We start from the raw sequence: 18205 nt of genomic DNA, 5'->3' as shown, positions 1-18205 counted from the left end.
AGCTCCTTTAGCACCCCCTGGCTGAATTAAGCATTTCGGCACCGTTGGACTGTTATCAATATTATATGCACAATTTTGGTTTTTGTCTCCTCAGCAATTCTGCAGGCTCCTTGATGGTTCAAATTACAGGCTCCACTTTTCACATCCTTCGTAACACTTGGCACAATGTTAGGATAGGGTTAGTGGACCTCAGATGTCTGGTTTGTTCTGGGTTCACCTTCTGCTTGTCTGAGAAACTATACTGTAACCCCTGAAATGTCTTTGGAAACTCCATGGATGCTCAGAGGGCTTCAGGTCTGCGGGTGGTTTGAGGGTGCCCTGGATTGAATCATAACCCCTCCTATCTCTGGTTCATCTCCCTATAGAGCGAAATCTCCAGGCGAGACCCAAACTGAACTGGCCTCTGGAAATTGTGGTCAAGATAATGTTCATCCAGTGATTCTCTTCCATTTTGGGCTTCTAGGGTTTAAGGAACAACAACAACAACAAAAATCAGAAAGCTCATTTTCTGGATAGGGGAACTCAAATTGACTGCTTTTATAACAGTCTGATTTTGTAAAAAGGGGAAGACAGGAGGGAATAGATCAGGATTTTGTTAACTCTCCCATTTGGCCCCCAACCAGACCACTCCTCTGTCCTCATGTGGGGCAGCCGTGGATGGACCATGCAGTGGAGTGAGTTAGGAACTCTGGGGTGGTTGTTACGGTTAGTTTTATGAGTGGCCGCTCTTTCTTTAAGGGAGGGAGTTGCTCTGGAAATGGGGAAGGTATGGCAAAAGGAAAGAGAAAACAAGGAGAGAGGAACTGGGTCTCTTACCTCATAGACCTGGAAAAAAATAGGGATTTGAAGTCAGCATTTTGAAGGGAAAAAAAAAAGAAGCAACACTTAATCACTCATTTCACACAGCTGGGACCCATCTGTGCTACACAAAGCTTTGGGGGCCAGTGCCATTGAACAGGAGACAGAGGAGCAAGACATCTCCATTAGGGGATCCTCTCCTTCCCATAGGCAGCAGAGGAGCTAAAAGTGTTTTAGATCTGCCTATAGAATTGCAGAAAGGTCATCCGAAGTCAGTCTAGGGCTATCAGGAGCCAGCTGGGGGAGTCGGTGGGGGGAACTATGTCTGGACTAGTCAACAATAATATAAAGATTCCTTTTGAAGTATTATGGAAAGTTCCATAAATACTTCTCCAAAAAAAGTGAAGAAATGACTTCCAGGAGCATCGGGCATGAATGGCTTTGTTCAGAAAATCTTCTCTCCGTAGTAGAGAAGGAAATGGGCGAGGGGATTGATAGGACGTTCCCTGCTAGAGATTTCTTTCCGTTGCCAAATTACATTGGATCTAATCGAAGGCATGGAGAACCCAAGGCAAGTGGGTTGCCTAAGGGCTAGAGGGATGGCCTTGGTACAAGTGGGGTATGACTGGGATCAAAGGAGAGTTTAGCAGACCTTGCTCTGAGCAGATACCTGGGGCTTTGTGTTAACCCCAAGGGACCATATCTTGGTTGGTTCTGGAAGGAGCCAATCCCTATGCTGAGGTGGAGGTGGCCCACCATGGCTCCTCACAGTTCTCGCCCCCAACCTATACCTACCCAGCTCTTTTTCTTCTTCTTTTTTGCATCAGCGTCCTTGCCACTGCCAATGCTGGAATGGCTGGTGATGCTGTTGAGGCTCGAGATGCTATCTGAGGAGTTCTGCCTCTTGATCCGGAGTTCTAGGGGCCACGAACAAATGGGAAGCACACACAGGGTAGATTTAAAGAAGACATGAGACTTAAGGCAAGTCTAGCTGCCAAACGTAGACGAGAAGGGTACCAACCAACTCCTACAGCCACATTTTTCATTTTCTGGATAATTTCTGTCAACGAGCATTTATGGAGTGCCAATCATGTTTCAACGTTAAAAACATGCTAAAGGTGTGCTCGCTTCGGCAGCACATATACTAAAAAAAAAAAAAAAAAAAAAAAAAAAAATGCAAAAAGTAAAAAAAAAAGTAAGAATGTAAGTTAAGAAATGCTTCTTCTCCTCAAGATGCTTCCAGTCTAGTAGGATAAAAAGCAGTACACAGACTAATGAACTCAGCCTGATTAGGTCTGAGAAGGCCTAATGAAAGCTTGCTCTCAATACTTTGATGGAGACATCAACCTACTGCTTTTTTTTTAAGGAAACCCTACCCCCAATGTGGGGCTCGAACTCATCACCCCAAGATCAAGAGCCGCATGCGCACAGACTGAGCCAGCGAGGCACCCCTCAACGTACCATTTTTCATGATTTTTCCCCTGTAATACTTGCCTGCCTGGTGCTCCAAGGCCAAGCATAACTAGCCACTGTCCTGCATTTAACCTAAATGAGCTTTCGTTTTCTTATCTGATGGGTAGAAAATCCTTTTAGCTCCCTGAGAAGGTTTGGAATGGCATAAAAAATGACCCACATTTCCACCACAGGGAAGGAAAAAGTTAACCAAGGAGGAAATGTTTGAGTCTTGAAAGAACAGAAGTTTTTCAGACAGGAACACTGGGAAAACTACTTAGGGCCAAAGAAAAAGTACATGCAGAGGCCCTGTGCAGGGCTCTGGCTTTGTTTTGTGGAACCTCAGGCAGACTGGAATGGGAAGCAGCACAGGGAGCACAGCAAGAGGTGGGGGTGGAGGTCAGGTTCAGGCCAGGTCAGGGAGAGCCCTGAATGCCTTTTTAAGGATATTTGCCTTTGTGCCATAGGTAATGAGCAAGAACAACAGAGATTTTGAAGCAAGGGCAAAATATAATCAGATTTTTAAAAATTATTATGCATTTCTGGTCATGGAGAGAGTGAGAAAATAAACCAGAAACTACCCACATCTTCACTGAACAGCTCTTGTTTCTAGAAGGACAGCTGCAAACATCTACTCAACTAGCTCCCTATCTCCGATCTAACCCTCCACTTCCTCTTTCAACAGGGTATCATAGTAAGTGCTATGAAAAAACAAATCTGCTGGCATCGTTCTACAGTAGGCAAGATGTTAACATTGGAGGAGACTGGCTGTCCATTTCTTTGTAATTACAGGTGAGTGTGTGATTATTTCAAAATAAAAACGTTTTAAAAATCTGATTATATTTATATTTTGAAGGTAATGAAAAAAAGGAGGCCTAACAGGGCTAGATCTTAGAAACCTTGGTGTATTGCCTCTGTGTGTGTGTGTGTGTGTGTGTGTGTGAAAGGGTTTTTTTTTTTTTTTTTTTTTTTTTTTTTGAGCACCTACTATATGCCTCACACCATGGTGAGCTCTTCTGATTTGATACAACAAACTTCTGGTTAGGTACTATGTCTATTTTACAGAAGTCAAGTAAAATAAGTACCAAAAATTATTAAAGTTTGAAAATTGGGGGTCCCTGGTGATTTTAGTGAAAGCAGTTTCGGTAGGATGATAGCAATGGAAGCAAATTAGAGTAGGGTTAGGTGAGAAAGGGGAGTGGAGGGTAAGTTGGTGAAGGAAGGAGTGAAGATTATAATTAGAAGGGATGTAGGTAGATACATCTTTTTTCTTCTCTAAAGATAAATGAGCCTTCAGCCGCATTATAAGCAGAGAGGAAGGAGTGAATGGAGAATAAGAGGTCAAAGATGTAGAAAAGTATGTGTATGTGTTCTGGGGACATCAATGCTAGGGGGAGCATCCCCAAGCATTAGATAAGGGATCCCTCTTGGCCAGAAAGGGCAGCCCCTTCTAAGGAAATGGGAGAAAAATAAGTAAGGATTAGATGAATATAAACTGATGGAGTGGGGGAAGAGTCCATGGAGTTCTTACTTGAAAATGTTTTATTTTCTTGATTAAGGAGGAGGCAGAGTCTATGTTCAGAGTGAGGCAGGTCAATGGTGGAATAAGGGGCTGGAGAACACTGATAGAAGTTGGGGATCACTGGGGCGCCTGGGTGTCTCAGTCCGTTGAGTGTCTTACTCTTGATTTCAGTTCAGGTCATGATCTCAGATTTATGAGATCGAGCCCCACATCGGGCTCTGTGCTGACAGCATGGGGCCTGCTTGGGATTCTCTCTCTCCCTCTCTCTCACTCATGTTCTTTCTGTCTCTCTCAAAATAAAAATAAATAAACATTAAAAAAAAGAAGTTGGGGACCACTGATAGTGGACTAAAAAGGAAAACAGGCTGCAGGCAAGTTAGAGGACCATCCAAGTACCCTGGAAGCCTGCCTGGAGTCAGAGATTGCAGGATTTGGGGGCATCAGACCACTACTCATCTTGACTTTCTCTAGCAAACTTGACTGTTTGGTTGTTAAATGCCAAGGCTAACTTGTCATTTGAGCCCCATGTAACCCATGTGATCTTTGTCTCATTTGAAGAGTAGACTGCATCACCCTTGGAGAACAGAAAGGAGGATCAAATAAGAATATATATGTGTGCGTGTATATAAAAAGGTAAAGTGCTAACTTTTTTAAATTTATTTTTTAAAATTTACATCCAAGTTAGTTAGCATATAGTATAATAATGATTTCAGGAGTAGATTCCAGTGATTCATCCCCTACATATAACACCCAGTGCTCATCCCAACAAGTGTCCTCCTTAATGCCCCTTGCCCATTCAGCCCACACCCCCCAACCCAAACCCCTCCAGTAACCCTCAGTTTGTTCTCTATATTTAAGAGTCTCTTATGTTTTGTCCCCCTCCTTGCTTTTATGTTATTGTTGCTTCCCTTCCCTTATTAAAGTGCTAATTTTGGGGGCTTCATTTTGTAGAGCAGTTTTAGGTTCACAGCAAAATTGAAAGGAAGGGGCAGGGCTTTTCCATATCACCCCATGCCCCACACATGCGTAGCCTCCCCCACTCTCAGCCTCCACCACCAGACGGATGCATTTGTTACAACTGCTGAGTCTGCACAGACACATCATTATCAGCAGAGTCCACAGCTGACATGAGGGTTCACTCTTGAGGTTATACATTCTACGGGTTTGAACAAATACATTCACAGGTAGTCACCGTTACAGTATCATCCAGAGTACTTTTGCTGCCCTAAAAATCCTCTGTGCTCTGCTTATTCACCCCTGCCTGCCCCCTGAGCAATCACTGATCTTTTCAGTCTCCATAGCCTTGTCTTTTCCAGAATGTCACAGAGTTGGAGTCATACAGCACGCAGCCTTTTCTCATCGGCTTTTTCCGCTTAGTAACGTGCGTTTGACACTGCTCCGTATCTTTTCATAGCTTGATAGCTCATTTCTTTTTAATGCTGAGTAATGTTTCATTGACTGGTTACAGCACAGTTCATTCATCCGTTCACCTACTGAAGGACATCTCAGTTGCTTCCGAGTCTTGGCAATTATGAATAAAGCTGCTATAAACATTCAGGCTTTTGTGAAGACATAAAATTTCAGCTCCTCTGGGTAAATACCAAGGAGTGTGACTGCTGGATCATATGGTAAGATTACTTTTAGTTTCTTTTCTGTTTTTTTTTTTAATGTTTTGTTTATTTTTGAGAGAGTGCAAGCAGGGGAGAGGGAGGCAAACAGGGAGAGGGAGGATCCAGAGTGGGCTCCGTGCTGACAGCAACAAGCCCGATGTGGAGCTTGAACTCACGAACTGTGAGATCATGACCTGAGCCGAAGTCAGACGCTCAACTGACTGAGCCACCCAGGTGCCCCTGGATTTACCTTTGGTTTCTTAAGAATAAAGTGCTCTTTTAATGATTGTCTTTGACGGCTCTTGGGCTCTGTCCTAAAGGTTCGGGGGAAGACCCATGGGGATTGCAGGTCTGCTCAACTCTCCCTCATCCCCAGGGATGGGAGGATCATGCCCCTGGCTCTGACCAGTCCAGAGCATCACACTGAAAGGCATCAAAGGGCCCGCACCTTCTAAAAACTTGATATGGGACCCAGCATATTATAGGCATAGGTAAAAATTTCCAATAACCCCATTCCTGTTCTCCTTCAACCTGAGGTTGGATGTCTTACCTTTGGGTGTGGTTTCTGAGGCATTGAGGGCTCCCTGAATGACTGCCTGTGCTTCAGAGTTCTTTTTCTTCAGAAAGTCTATGGTTTCTCGTAAATCCAGCAGCTCGGTGTCCTAGGAGAGATATGACAATAGTGTCATTCGTTGGGATTAGGAGCGCCTACTGTGCGCCAGGCAACAGGCGAGGCACTGGAATTCCACCAGACTTGATAGAGAAGGCAGGGGACGGGGGCAGTTGTGCTGAGGGGCGCGGTGAGAACTCAGGGTGACGGGAAGGGAGGGAGAACCTGGTGCTCAGGAGAGAGGGGGTGAGGTTAGCCTTAGCCTGTATGCCAGGAGAACTCCCAGCTCCCTTACCTTCTCCTCTGCTGTCTCTGCCAGGTGTCGGAGACGGGATGTCATATTCACTAGGCTCTGCTCGAAAGCTGCCACTAGATTAGCCTGAAATAAACATGTCAGGAGGTTCCTACGTTGCCTGAGGCTTGGGAAAAGAAAAGCCTATTATGGGAAGTAGTTTGAGCTGATATTCTGTGTCTCAGCACTGACCATTGCTAACAAACTTTTTGGTGATTTTTAAACATCGATTTCCCTGAGCAGACAAGGTGGAATTCAAACACCTTTCTGGCCTGAAGAGATTTCCTGGTGGGGACTAGCTTCCTGAATGATGACGAGGCACAGAGAGCATTAGGGTAGGGCAGGTTTTTGGAGGCTCTAGGAGACTTGGGTCCTGGTACCTATCATCACCAGAGGTGGGACTGTCCCTCGCTCTTCTGGGACATTCCTATTATCTTGGTTTAACTCTTCCGTTGTCTGGCGGACTGGCCCCCATGGGTCTAAATCACCTCCCAGCATAAACTGGTGCTTCTTTCCACCTCTGCTCTCAAGTGCCGTCTGTTCTTAACTCCATCCTGCGTCTCCTAGTTCCTGGTTTCTTCGGGCTGTCTTTGCAGGGCTGGAGAGGAGGAGCTCAGGAAACTTCAGGGGTATTCCACAGTTTGGCCACTAGATGTCAGGTGGATTTCATGAGGAGGAGGCTGGCTGGGGAGGGTGGAGCTAAGGCCACTAGGAGCAGGAGCTAGCCCTCCAGCCTTTGAGAAAGGTGCAGGAAATGAAGCAGGGGGCTAGGAATGGAGGAACAGCCATCACTGGAGGATATCTGACCAAGTCAGCGACCCTAGCCAGAAGTGACAGGCATATTTTGGGCAAGTCCTTCATCCAAAGCTCTAGGATGTATGTCTGTGACACCTGTCACTACCTGTGAGCCAATGATTCTCTCCCCCTGTTGGGCCAACTCTAGTTTATACGTATTGCCCTTGAAACATGCCTGGAGGCTCCTTTCATTTGACAGTGGCTGGAGGCAATCCCTTTGGGCCTGTGTGACCTGCCTCTTTCACACGCATGTACCCTGAATCTATCTAGGCCTGGGCTCCGTGGCAGACCTATGTCACGACCCTGAGCCGTTGACTTTCACCTACTGTACCAAACAGCGGTGCCTCCTGTTTTCGTGGCCTCAGGTTGCCTCTTACTCACTTCTCCACATCCCTGTGAACAGACTGCTTGGAGTCCCCAGACATCTACTCGTGGGAAACCCCAGGAACTGTCAGCTTCCTGTGTGCTGTCTTGGCGCATTGGGCCCTTTGCTCTGGATGGGCTTTCCTCTCATCTCCTACACAACTTCTCCCTCCTCTGGACCTTCCCTAACCCTCAACCTCACCAGGGTGCCTATAAGACCTGAAGGGTAAGCAGTGGTGCCAGAGAGAGGCGGGCACTTGGGAGAAGTAGAAGTGCCTTGCAGCCCTTCCCTGTCTAGGGTGTGTCCTCAGCGTGGGCTGCTGGGAAGTTACATGGAACACAACAAAAGCTCGATCAGGAATCAAGGGATCCTGCAGAGTCCTGGCATCACTGTCTCCTGCTTGAGGACGGGATTCCGACCCTCAACAGAAATCTGCGTCTCAAATTCAGAACCCGTCACGTCTGGCTATTTGTTCTCTCTTAGCCAAAGGGAACTTCCTGTTCGAAGAAAAATCACCTTCTAAATTCATTTTCTTGGCTTTCACCCAGCCTTGACAGCATGATGGCTGACAGATTCAGTGTAAATGAATCAGACACACTAATGTTCTCTGCCTCCCTGGCGTCTCTTCCCCCAGCATCTCCCAGATGTGAATTTCCTGGGGTGTGCAGGACGTGACCCAGGCCACTGGCCATGGTGGGTGGGGCACATGGGAAGGAAGCGATGGTTCTTGCTTGAATTGTAATTCTTATGGGTCTCCAAGAGTGGAAAACGGTGCTTGATATGGGCTTCAAACAAACTAGCGAGGGCACAACTTATTAGCTGAAGGTTTGGGAAAAGAGGATAAAGAGAATAATGAGCGTGGTGAGGGATCGGCTGCTGAAACGGGATGGAAACATGCAAAATCTTGGTAGAGAGTCTTCTACCTGATCCCAAGGAAGACCTCAGGCCTGACAGCTGGGTTCCCCAGAGAGGAAGGGATAAGAAAAAAACCCCAGAAACTACTGCGGAAATTGCAGACATGGTTACTTTTGTGTGAACACTTGGAAAGCTCCTGCAAATCCGGCTCAGCTGTTGTTTACAGCTTTGGGGGAAAATGGCTCTTATGTTCTCTGTTTGCAACTTGGTCACAGGGGAGAAACTACCACAGCCTAGGGAGAGGAGGTGGCTTCATTTCCCCCCATCTCACAGGGTAGAAAAACCAAGGCCTAAAGAAAGAAAGAAACTCATTCTTCTTGGATGGACGGAGGGCACGCTGAGGGCAGAGACAAAGAATCCTGGCTCCCAACCTAGAGCTCAGGTCATTTGTGCCACCTGCCCAAGGAGACTGCTAAGAAAAGGCAGTTGCGAGCGCAGCAGCCGGACTAGAACGAGAACTGTGTTTCTAAGTGGTGCCATGCTCACCCAGGCAGAATGCTAACAGCCAGTTCTGTGCCCGCCCGGTTATGCGGTGTGAACAAAAACACGAACATACCCCAGGGCAGCAGCAAAAGAGTACCAAGGGTTCTATAATACATAACTATTTCTGTCCATGGCCAATGGCAAGGTTGTTCCCACCTCCATGCAGAACCACTGATAATCCTTTCTCTCTCTAGGGAGTTCAAAGACCACTGGGCACGAACATATCCATACCTATTCATTACAGTGGGGGAAAAACAGTTCTTTATAAAAATTGAGACTCTGAGGAAGGGAAGGCCAGTCACCAAATCCTCTGTTGTACAGCTATGAACGGGACCCACTCCCTTGGAATCTAAGCCCAGGGGATACCTTATGAGAGAATTCCCCTCCTTTGGCTGAACTTATCTGACTTACAGCCAAACTAACAGCCTGGGTCTTCCCCTACTTTATGGCACTCACATTGGCAGAGAGTTGAGATGTCAGGGTGGCCACTTTTTCCTGGGACGATTCCAGTTCCCTACGAAGCTTCCGGATTTGCTGTGAAAGGGAGAGAAATACAAACTTATGGTGGCAGAAGACGTCGGAGATCTGGAAGCAAAATGGGGTGCAGAGGTGTTAACAAGCCGAGACAAAGGCTTTGCACCCTACCTCAGATTGCATCCTTTCTTCAGCCTGAAGAAGGAGCACAGAAGGAGAGAAAGAGAGAAGGAGGTGGTTACTATGGAGGTGAAGAAGCCAGGCCCCAGTGGCAGGGCAGAGAACTTGAAGAAGCGTGACTCAGAGGTACGAAGAGGCTGAAACTCCGTTTCTTGGCCCTGGCCCCTCACGAGGTGAGCTGAGACCCTATACTTGGGTTCACATAAAAGATTTCTCTGGAGCTCATCTCTAGCCAACTTTGTCATTGCCAAGAAGGCTAGGAAATGAAACTCAGGTTGATCTGAAGGCTAATCCTTACTGCCACTAACTTGAAGGTGTGAAGAATTAGGGGCAAAATAAATGTAAGGCCCGAGTTATACCTCACAGCAAAATGCGGTGTGCCCAATCCCCCCCAGTAAACATCTGGTAAATTCTGTAGGCTATGAGGATCCTGGAGTCCTATAAACCTACCCCTCCCACCTTGCCACGGATGCTTCTCACTTAACCCTGGCACAGAATGGGCTCTATCATAAGGGGACTATCGATTTTTCAAAGGAGGGGAACAAAAGGCACCAGAGTTGCTCAGGAATTGGTGGTGAGGCCATAGGGACCACTGAGGAACCGATGCACAACCAAGCACTCCGAGCTCCAGGCGCCTCCCCCGACCCACCCCAGATCCATAAGGCATAATGAATAGGTAGCAGTGCCCTGCCCCCCCGCCCCCCTCCTCGACTAGTTACCCACCCAACACAGGTCCTAGGGAGCAGAGCAATGGTAGGAGACAGGGGATGAGGGAGGAAGAGAAGTAACGCTCTTACTGAGGAGTAAGTGGAGGAGGCACTGGAGGCCAGGGACAGCACTGAGCCGTGAACTGAAAGAGAAGCAGAACACAGAGTTAACAGAGGGCTCCAGGGATAAGGGGTTTCAGGGCAGAGCCCTAAGGCAGGAGTTTGGATTCTGACTCTGGAGGGCATCTGGAGCAAACAGGTTGGTTATGACAACAGCCCAGAGCAAGCAGGTGTCTGCTGAGGAGGCGAGGTCCTGAGCAGAGCTAGCCTCCTCCCTCGGGCTACATTTTTCTGGCAGCCTGGGGATGGCGGGCCCTTGCTCAACCTGCTCCGAGGGGCACGAGGGTTCAGGGAGAGGGAAAGGAGATATTCGTGGATAGGCGTCATCTTATCTTCTCAGCTCTGGGGACCGGACCCTTCAGATGAAAACCGTACTGAAGTATAAAATACTCGTTCTGATGATTCAATAGCCCTACTGACACAACTACAGCAGCTTCTGCAAGGATGCCTCCAGGCTGAGCGTCCTGCAAATAACAACCGGAAGTCTGCTCTCTGGTAAAGCCCCATCTTCCAGGCTCTGACCATGCACACCCAGATCATCACAAACAACCACAGGGCCCTCCTTGAAGCTAAACTTTGGAACTTTTTTTTTTTTTTTAAGTAGACCTCACGCCCGCCCAGCGCAGAGCCCAACGCGGGGCTTGAACTCACGACCCTGAGATCAAGACCTGAGCTGAGATGAAGAGTCGGACGCTCAACCGACTGAGCCACCCAGGCACCCCATGGAACATTCTTCAAAGAGGAATGAGATGCCGAGTTCTTCCTCAGGATTTAAGAACTACCATTATGCCCCTTGATCTTGTCACATACTCTGAGAGACTGTGGGGGAGGAAAGACCACTGGGGGAACGAGGAGGGTAGGAGCTGCAGTTTTCCGAGCGCTCCGAGGGGTACCATGTAACCCTTCCACGCTCCATTTCCCGCCCCCAGCCCCAATGGCAAATGCTCCATCCCAAAGCCCCAGCGCCAGACGGTGCCACCCAAGGTTTCTGGGCCCCCAGACCCTTCAAAGGGATGGGAAGAAAGAACTGAAATGGCCCGAACTCGATGTTCTGTGAATCATGTACGTGTGTGTGGTGGTGGTAGTGGAGGTGGTGGCAGGTGAGGGGGCCCAGCAGAGCTGGAATGAGCGTGAACCGCGCTGGCATGAAGTCTCACCGTCGTCCGTGGGGTCTCGGAAGGATCCTGACCGAATCATCCCCTTGGGTCTCTCGGCCAGGGACAGGGTGCTCCCCATTTGGGAGCCGCTGTACAGCTCGAAGGCCGCCTCGTGGGTGGGGATGCTGTTGGAGCGGGTGATTCTTGGCGTGGTGGCCGCAGTGGGACTCACTGGAAGGACAGAGGGGAGGGGGACAGGGGAGGGAGGGGGAGGGCAGGAGAAGAGGCAGGGTCATCAGCTCTCTGGGTCCCTTGGGAAATGGAGCACCAGGAGCATGGGAGGCAAATGGTGAGAGGGCAGGAGAGGAAGGGCGAGGTGGGGCAGTGGGAGTGTGCAGGCAGCTGGGGGTTAGGGGTGGGGTCTCTCCTGGGGAGATCGAGCCCTAACAGAGAAGGACCCTGCTGTCGGGAATAAAGGGAGAACAGCGTTTCCTATTTTAAAGACCTTCCCTCAGCCCTGCCCGGGAACTGTCGCTTTTCTGAAACCTTCACATCACTTGAAAGTGCCGATGAAAATGGGATGTCGTGGTTCCGTAAAATACACCTGGCAGCTTGGGAGGACTAAGAATTCGGGCCAAGACTCAGATCTGAATGATGACAAAGAGGCAGCTAGAGAAGGGGGCCAGGCCATGGGCTCCGATGGGCTCGGCATTATGGGAGGGAGCGAGACTCTCCCCACGAGCCGCGTCGTCCCAGGCCACTGGTCGGTTCTGACGCAGTGAGAAACACAGCCCTCTCTGCCCAGCATCCGGCTGGAAGGTCAGATGGATGGAGCTCAGGTAAAGTCTCCTAGAATCTGCTTTGAAGCTGGGCTCCGCTGAATCCCTGCCGTTTGCAGGACCTGCTCCCCTCTGTCCCTCCCGTGTTGGGGTTACAGCCTCCCAGGGTTCACTCCCACAGGCACCTCCCCTTGGCTACTCTTTTGCCTCCACACAGGCAGGTGGATGTCTAGTCTCTCCATAAAGACCTGTGCGGAAGATTTCGCACCTCTCTCGGCCCTCTCGAATACGTTAAGGCGATCACGGTTTAGCCCAGCCCCTTCATCCTGCAGCACTAACGCATTTCCTCTTCTTTGGTCCTCAGTGGAGATGGAGAACAAGCTGGCCCCATCCTCCATTTAATGGCCCTTCGGTAACCAGATGACCCTGCCTTAGAAATCATTCCCTCCTGTAGGCGAAATGATCTTAATTCCTAGTTTTTCCTCAAATTGCCCGCAGCCATCCCACAGGCATGTTCCAGGTCCTCATTTTCCCTTACTGCTTTCCTTCACTCAGCTGAGACAGGAGGTGGATTTAGAAAGACACAGCAAACGACAAGCCTGTCCTGGGCTCGTTCTAAAGGGGTTCCCATTGAGCCAATCACGGCATGCTGCTTCCCAGAGCCAGGGCTGGTGAGCTCCTGTGCCGTGGCCAGGCCTCCACCTGAAGCTTCTTTGCCTCCCTGCCTCTGAATCAGCCGTCTCTTCCTTCTTTCCTAGCTTTCCTTTCTCCTTAGGCTTTAGAAAGGGTGTAGCCAGGACGTGTCTCCACCAGCTCTGCCTTCAGGGCTAGGATGGTCCTGGATCAGCCACAGCAGCCGGGGAGCCTGCACTTTTCTGAGTTTGGAGGCAGATTCCATCGTTTGCAATCAACAACTGTCCCTTCCTTCTTCTCCACCAGCCCGGCATTTTAGTATCGCAGCCCCGAGTGTGGCAGCTCCTTTCTGGCAACGACTGCCTGCTTCTTGCACTAGTTTGATCTCCGGGCCTCGGTCTGTGGCTTTTCCACGCCATCATTCAGACTCTCTGATGCTACAAGGACCCTTACAGCTTGTGCCCAGGGGCAACTTTTCAGTTTAAGGATCTTGGAGCACTTTGCCTTCAATCTGATTTTGGACGGATAAACTGAGGCACCACGAAGCCACCCAGTGCGGTGGGAGTTAAATACGAGACGAACCCTAAAGTCCAGCTGCCTTGCCTCACACTGCAGGGTGACCCCTGCTTCATCCCATGCCACAGTGAGTGACCGGAAACACTGACCTATGTTGGTAAGCTGGCCCTTTGCACTCAAGGACATGGAGAGTGCAGGGGGGGAAGGCAGCTCTGACTGGTCGTCGGCTTCGGGCAGCCCACCAATGGTATGGGAGTGTCGCCTCTCCTTGGTCTCCTCCTGGGACTGAAGCTGGTACCTGCAGGACAGAGCAGAAGAACTCAGCCCCGGCAACCACAAAGTGATGTCAGAGGTTTGGTTGGTGTGGAGGTTCTGGACGCAGGACAAGGGAAAGGGGGCAGACAGAACTGCCTAAGGAGTGAGGGAGCAAGAGACGAGGTGACATCCTGAGGTGGCGACTGAAATGATGGAGGGGGCGTGACAGCCTCTTCCCGGGAGCTCAGGACAGAGCTTTACGACTCCATACGTGGGCTTCCACAGAGCAGGAGTCACCTAGCTGAAGAACTCAGGGCTGCAGAATTGGTGGAGGACCGGGGTGTCCTGCTCTTCCCCATCTCAGTGACCCCAGAGGCGGCCTGTCCTCCCACCGGTTTACTTTGGGGGAGGAAAATTACAGAGAGGAAGTTTAGTCAGGACTGGGGACAGCACAGGCCGGGACAGGTAAGGGTAGGTAGGATTCCCATGTGCCAACCTGCTTCCTCTCTGTCGCCAAAAAAGAACTCTGGCTATAAAGTTGACTCACACATAATACTAAGCTTGGGTAGGGCGCGAGGAGGCATTCGCACAGGCACCACACACAAAGAACTCGGCTAAAAGGGACACTAAATTCATGACCGGGACTTAGGACGGGTCAAGTTACAGTTTTTCCCAAAGACCAGGATCCGCAGATAGAGGGAAGGAAAAACACATTTAAGGGTTACCTGAGTCCTTTCTTGGGAAGAGTGTTCCGATCCCGCTGATTGCTGTGCAGAAAAAAGAGAGAGAGAGAGAGAGAGGCATGTGGGTCCATCTTAGAAACTAGAATTTGGGACCACAGGTTTACAGGATGCAACACCTACCACAGGACATCAAACTGCAAACCCCTTTATCTCTATAAACAAAATAAGACAGTTGCAGTCTTCCTCTGTGCTTACAACTTGAGAAATTCACTTGAAATATGAAGTGTTTATGTCTGCTCAGGAATCAGGATGTGGTTAGCTACCTAAAAGATCACATTAAGGTGTGATATAATAGACATCAGTCTGGCCTAAAAAGCAAAAGCTTTGGATGACAGGTTAAACTACTTGTGAAATCTTGGAAAAGCCACTTAATGTCTGTGCACTAGTGTCCCCAGTGTACAATTATCAGAGTGATAATAATAATAATTTATCAGCACAGTAATTTGAAACTCCCACGTATCTCCTGGAGGTGTTGTGAAGCACATGAAATTACTTACCGTACGTGAAAAAAATTTTCAAAGTCACAGACCGGCAATCAAATACAGGACGGTGTTACTAATGGCGACATGAGCCCGAGCCATAGGGACAGACCCAGGTTCAGTTGTGTCTCTCTATCCACCTACCTGTCCAATTGCCCAGTTCTGGGGCTTCCACTCCAGGTCAGCTCTTCCGTCTCTTCCTCTGGGGGTGCAGCAGGGGGGGCCGGGGGGGGGGGGACAGGGGTACTGCTGGGGAAGGCACTGGGCAGGCTCATTGGCATCTGGAGGGACTCCATGCTCCTGTGCAGGCCTGAGAGTTTGGGGTACATGCGGGTCTCTTTGGGGACACTGAAACCACTCATTAGCTCCAGGCCCTGGGAGAAGCTGGCTGAGTTAATATTGAGAATGGGTGCTGGACTAGGGGTGAAGCAAGAAGGGAGAGGGCTCCCGGTTGCTGAGCTTGTAGGATGCAGATCTGGGACCTTTGAAGCGTGGGCCTCACTCGTCGATGGCAGATCCAGACTGTTGGAGTTGACCTTGTCTAGGTTGGCTAGGGAGGGTGGCTTGACAAAGCTCTTAGCTGTGGCCCTGAGGGAAGCGAAAATTAAATAAAGTTTTCAGAATAACAGAGTGACAGAAGCAAGAGGCAGTCTTCATGAGGGGGACAGCACATGCACGTGGGAGACACAGGTGGATTTACACACAGATGGACTTACATACAAAGATACGTGTAAGTAAACCCAGAAAACCCACTCGTCCGAGGTTAAGGGTTGGTCAGGGAATAGGATAAACGAGGTGAGTTTTGAAAGAGGGAGAAGGAACTTGGCATACAGGGGAGTGGAGGGGAAAGAGCCAGGCAAAGGTCCAGAGGCGACAGTGGGTAGGTAGGCCAGGTCTCACTTGGTCTAAGGAGTACAGGCATGTGTCAAAGAAAGAGCAGAGGGACGGGGAAGAAGCTGCCCAGTTCGGGTACCTGAGAGGGGTTGGTGGCAGTTCTGCCAACTTGGTGGCTGGGGGGTGGCTGGCTTGGTTCTTCGGAGTACTCTCTGGGGAGCCAATGCTCTTCAGGGAGATGTTGTCTGAGTCCAAGGCCACCGCCTTGGCTTTGGCTTTCTCCTTTTCCCTATCGGTCTGATTGACAGGGGCTGGAGTGGTCCGCCCACTGGCCACCTTGGAAGGCTCCTTCAGTCTGGAGGGTGTAAGGCCCCCCTGCTTGGTGCTAAGAAGGCTGGGGTCAATGCTGCTGCTAACTGGGCGAGGTCCGCCCCGCCCACCGGTCACGCTCATAGAACTGGACTTGGCTGGCCGGGGCAGGCTTCGGTACTGGATGTTGGAACGGGCGCCAGGAGCCAGGAATCCGGGCTCTGCACTGTTGGACACATCTAGGCTGGTCTTGCGTCCATTCACGGGCTTGACAGGGATGCCTGAGGACTTCTGGATTTTACTGAGAGTGGCCGAACCCCCGGTCTGCATGACAGTGGCTGTGCCTGTGGCAGGAGGAGGCTTCTTGTAGCCAAAAGATCCCGAAGTGGAGGGGCGAGCAATGCCCGAGGGAGGCTTCTTAGCATCACTCAGGCGATCCCGGCCGGCGTCAGAGGAGGAGCGCTGTAGCCCAGTGTTCTTCACTGCAAGTTTACCCTTGTCCGTAGCTTTGCCTTCCGGTTTGCCTGTAAGAGGGCGGGAAATGAGGTGAGAGTGGCTGAAACTGGCCCATAGCTTGGCAATGTCCCGGCAAATCCCTTTCTTTCCCTCCATGGGAAAAGGACACATTGCCAAGTACTATAGAATTTTAGAGACTGGTAAGCAGGTGCCATGTAGGCTGATGAAATTTCTCGCCAGAGGAAGGAGACTGGGTAGGAGCGGCCTCAGGGTGTTTTTCATTTGTTTGTTTTGCTTTTTGTTATTTTCTGCTTCTAGAAAATACAGCAGGAGCGCCTGGGTGGCTCAATCAATTAAGCGTGTGACTCTTGATTTGGGCTCAGGTCGTGATCTCCCAGTTCATGGGATCAAGCCCCGTGTTGGGCTCTGTGCTGACAGCGTGGAGACTACTTGGTTTTCTCTTTCTCCCTTTCTCTCTACCCCTCCCCAGCTTGCTCACACGAGTGCGTGCGTGCTCTGTCTCTCAAAATAAATAAAACTTAAAAAAAAAAAACCAAATGACCCACTCCCATTACAGTAGGAATGTACATGGGAATTTGGTGAAAATGGCAGAGGCAACCACAAAGGTTAAGAAAGAAGTGCATCTAACAACTGGCCAAGGAAGGACAAAAAGGAGGGGCTACAAACAGCCGAGATTATGGCCACACCTCCTGGTACGTAGAGACTGGAAGGAAATGTCAATTAAGGCGAAAAGTTACCCAAGGGGCCAACTTTGGGAGCAATGCAATTCTGATTTTTTGTTTTCTTGGGACCTCACGGGGAGGCCAAGCAAGTACCTTGTGAAGAAGTACGCCAGCCAAAAGTCTTGGGAGAGGAAAGAAAGACAACCAATGGGAAGTATCTACAGGCAGGTCAAACTAGTCTCTGAACATAACATACTCCTGCCTCTCCCTCTTATTAGCTGTATGGTTTGGGCTCTGCCACCCCTTTTTGTTTTTATTTCTATATTCATAAAATGGAAATAGTAATACCTATCTTCCCTACCTCACAGGACTGTTGTTAAAGCACTCTGTAGATGTTTACTACCATCCTGTGGGTTAATGACCTTAAGAAGAGGAGCAGCCAAAGAAAGAGGACTTTGCCCTCGTCCCTTCCTTTATTCTAGGCTCACCTGCGACTTTGAGGGCACTCTGAGCTGTGTGAGTGATGGGGGAAGTGACAGCCACCGGTGGGGTCTTGCCCTTCTTCAGGGAACCAGGGTGTCCCAGGCTGACAGGCTTTTTCAGTTCTCCAACCTTGGATGAATCATCACAGCTTTCGGGCCGCTCCCTCCGCCACTTAGAAGTCCCAGGTTCCATCTTCAGGCTACCACTGTCGTACTCCAGTTTTTTGGGGGCCTTCTCCTCTGATTCACTGAACCAGCTCAGCCCGCTTTCTGCCAGCGAGCGCTTCTCTGAGTCTGTGCGGAGCTGAAGAGGAGAACAGAAAAAGCAGAGTGAGACCTGAGGGTCTTGGGGATGGAAACAAGGAGGCTGAGGGGATTTATTTTGGTTGCTGGGTGGCCCTGCTCGTTCCACAGTGTTGTCAACCCAGGGTTTCGACCTATACCTCTCGTGTGCCAGAGAAAAGACATCCTGTGTGTTTCAGGGCTTCTTTTTCTTCTCTGGTCGGAACAGAGATGTATCACTCCAAGTAGGCGTGGCCACTAATACAGGTGTTACTAGGACCACAGCTAAGACTGCTTGGTAGCCTCAGGTTTCCTTTGGCCAGCTCTAAAAGGAC

At 49.7% G+C, this 18205-nt stretch overlaps 1 protein-coding gene across 4 annotated transcripts in view; it reads right to left on the bottom strand.

The window, feature by feature from the left end:
• The window catches only part of NAV1 (neuron navigator 1), a 244343-nt gene that overhangs the window by 13193 nt on the left and 212945 nt on the right, over positions 1-18205 (bottom strand). The window contains exons 8-19 of one of the 4 annotated variants that reach the window (XM_049634335.1): positions 17595-17892; positions 15798-16491; positions 14969-15412; positions 14328-14369; positions 13497-13645; positions 11480-11650; positions 10293-10345; positions 9487-9510; positions 9298-9375; positions 6288-6371; positions 5933-6044; positions 1594-1715 (exon numbers count right to left, since the gene is read on the bottom strand). In XM_049634335.1, the coding sequence (XP_049490292.1) occupies positions 1594-1715; positions 5933-6044; positions 6288-6371; positions 9298-9375; positions 9487-9510; positions 10293-10345; positions 11480-11650; positions 13497-13645; positions 14328-14369; positions 14969-15412; positions 15798-16491; positions 17595-17892 (2271 nt within the window). The remainder of the gene's footprint in view (positions 1-1593; positions 1716-5932; positions 6045-6287; positions 6372-9297; positions 9376-9486; positions 9511-10292; positions 10346-11479; positions 11651-13496; positions 13646-14327; positions 14370-14968; positions 15413-15797; positions 16492-17594; positions 17893-18205) is intronic. The other 3 variants (XM_049634332.1, XM_049634333.1, XM_049634334.1) reach the window with 3 other exon arrangements.

Source organism: Panthera uncia, chromosome F1 (genome assembly GCF_023721935.1).
Source record: "Panthera uncia isolate 11264 chromosome F1, Puncia_PCG_1.0, whole genome shotgun sequence".
NCBI lineage: Eukaryota > Metazoa > Chordata > Mammalia > Carnivora > Felidae > Panthera > Panthera uncia.
Note: the sequence above shows the minus strand (reverse complement) of the source record. Positions and strands in the feature narration are given on the sequence as shown.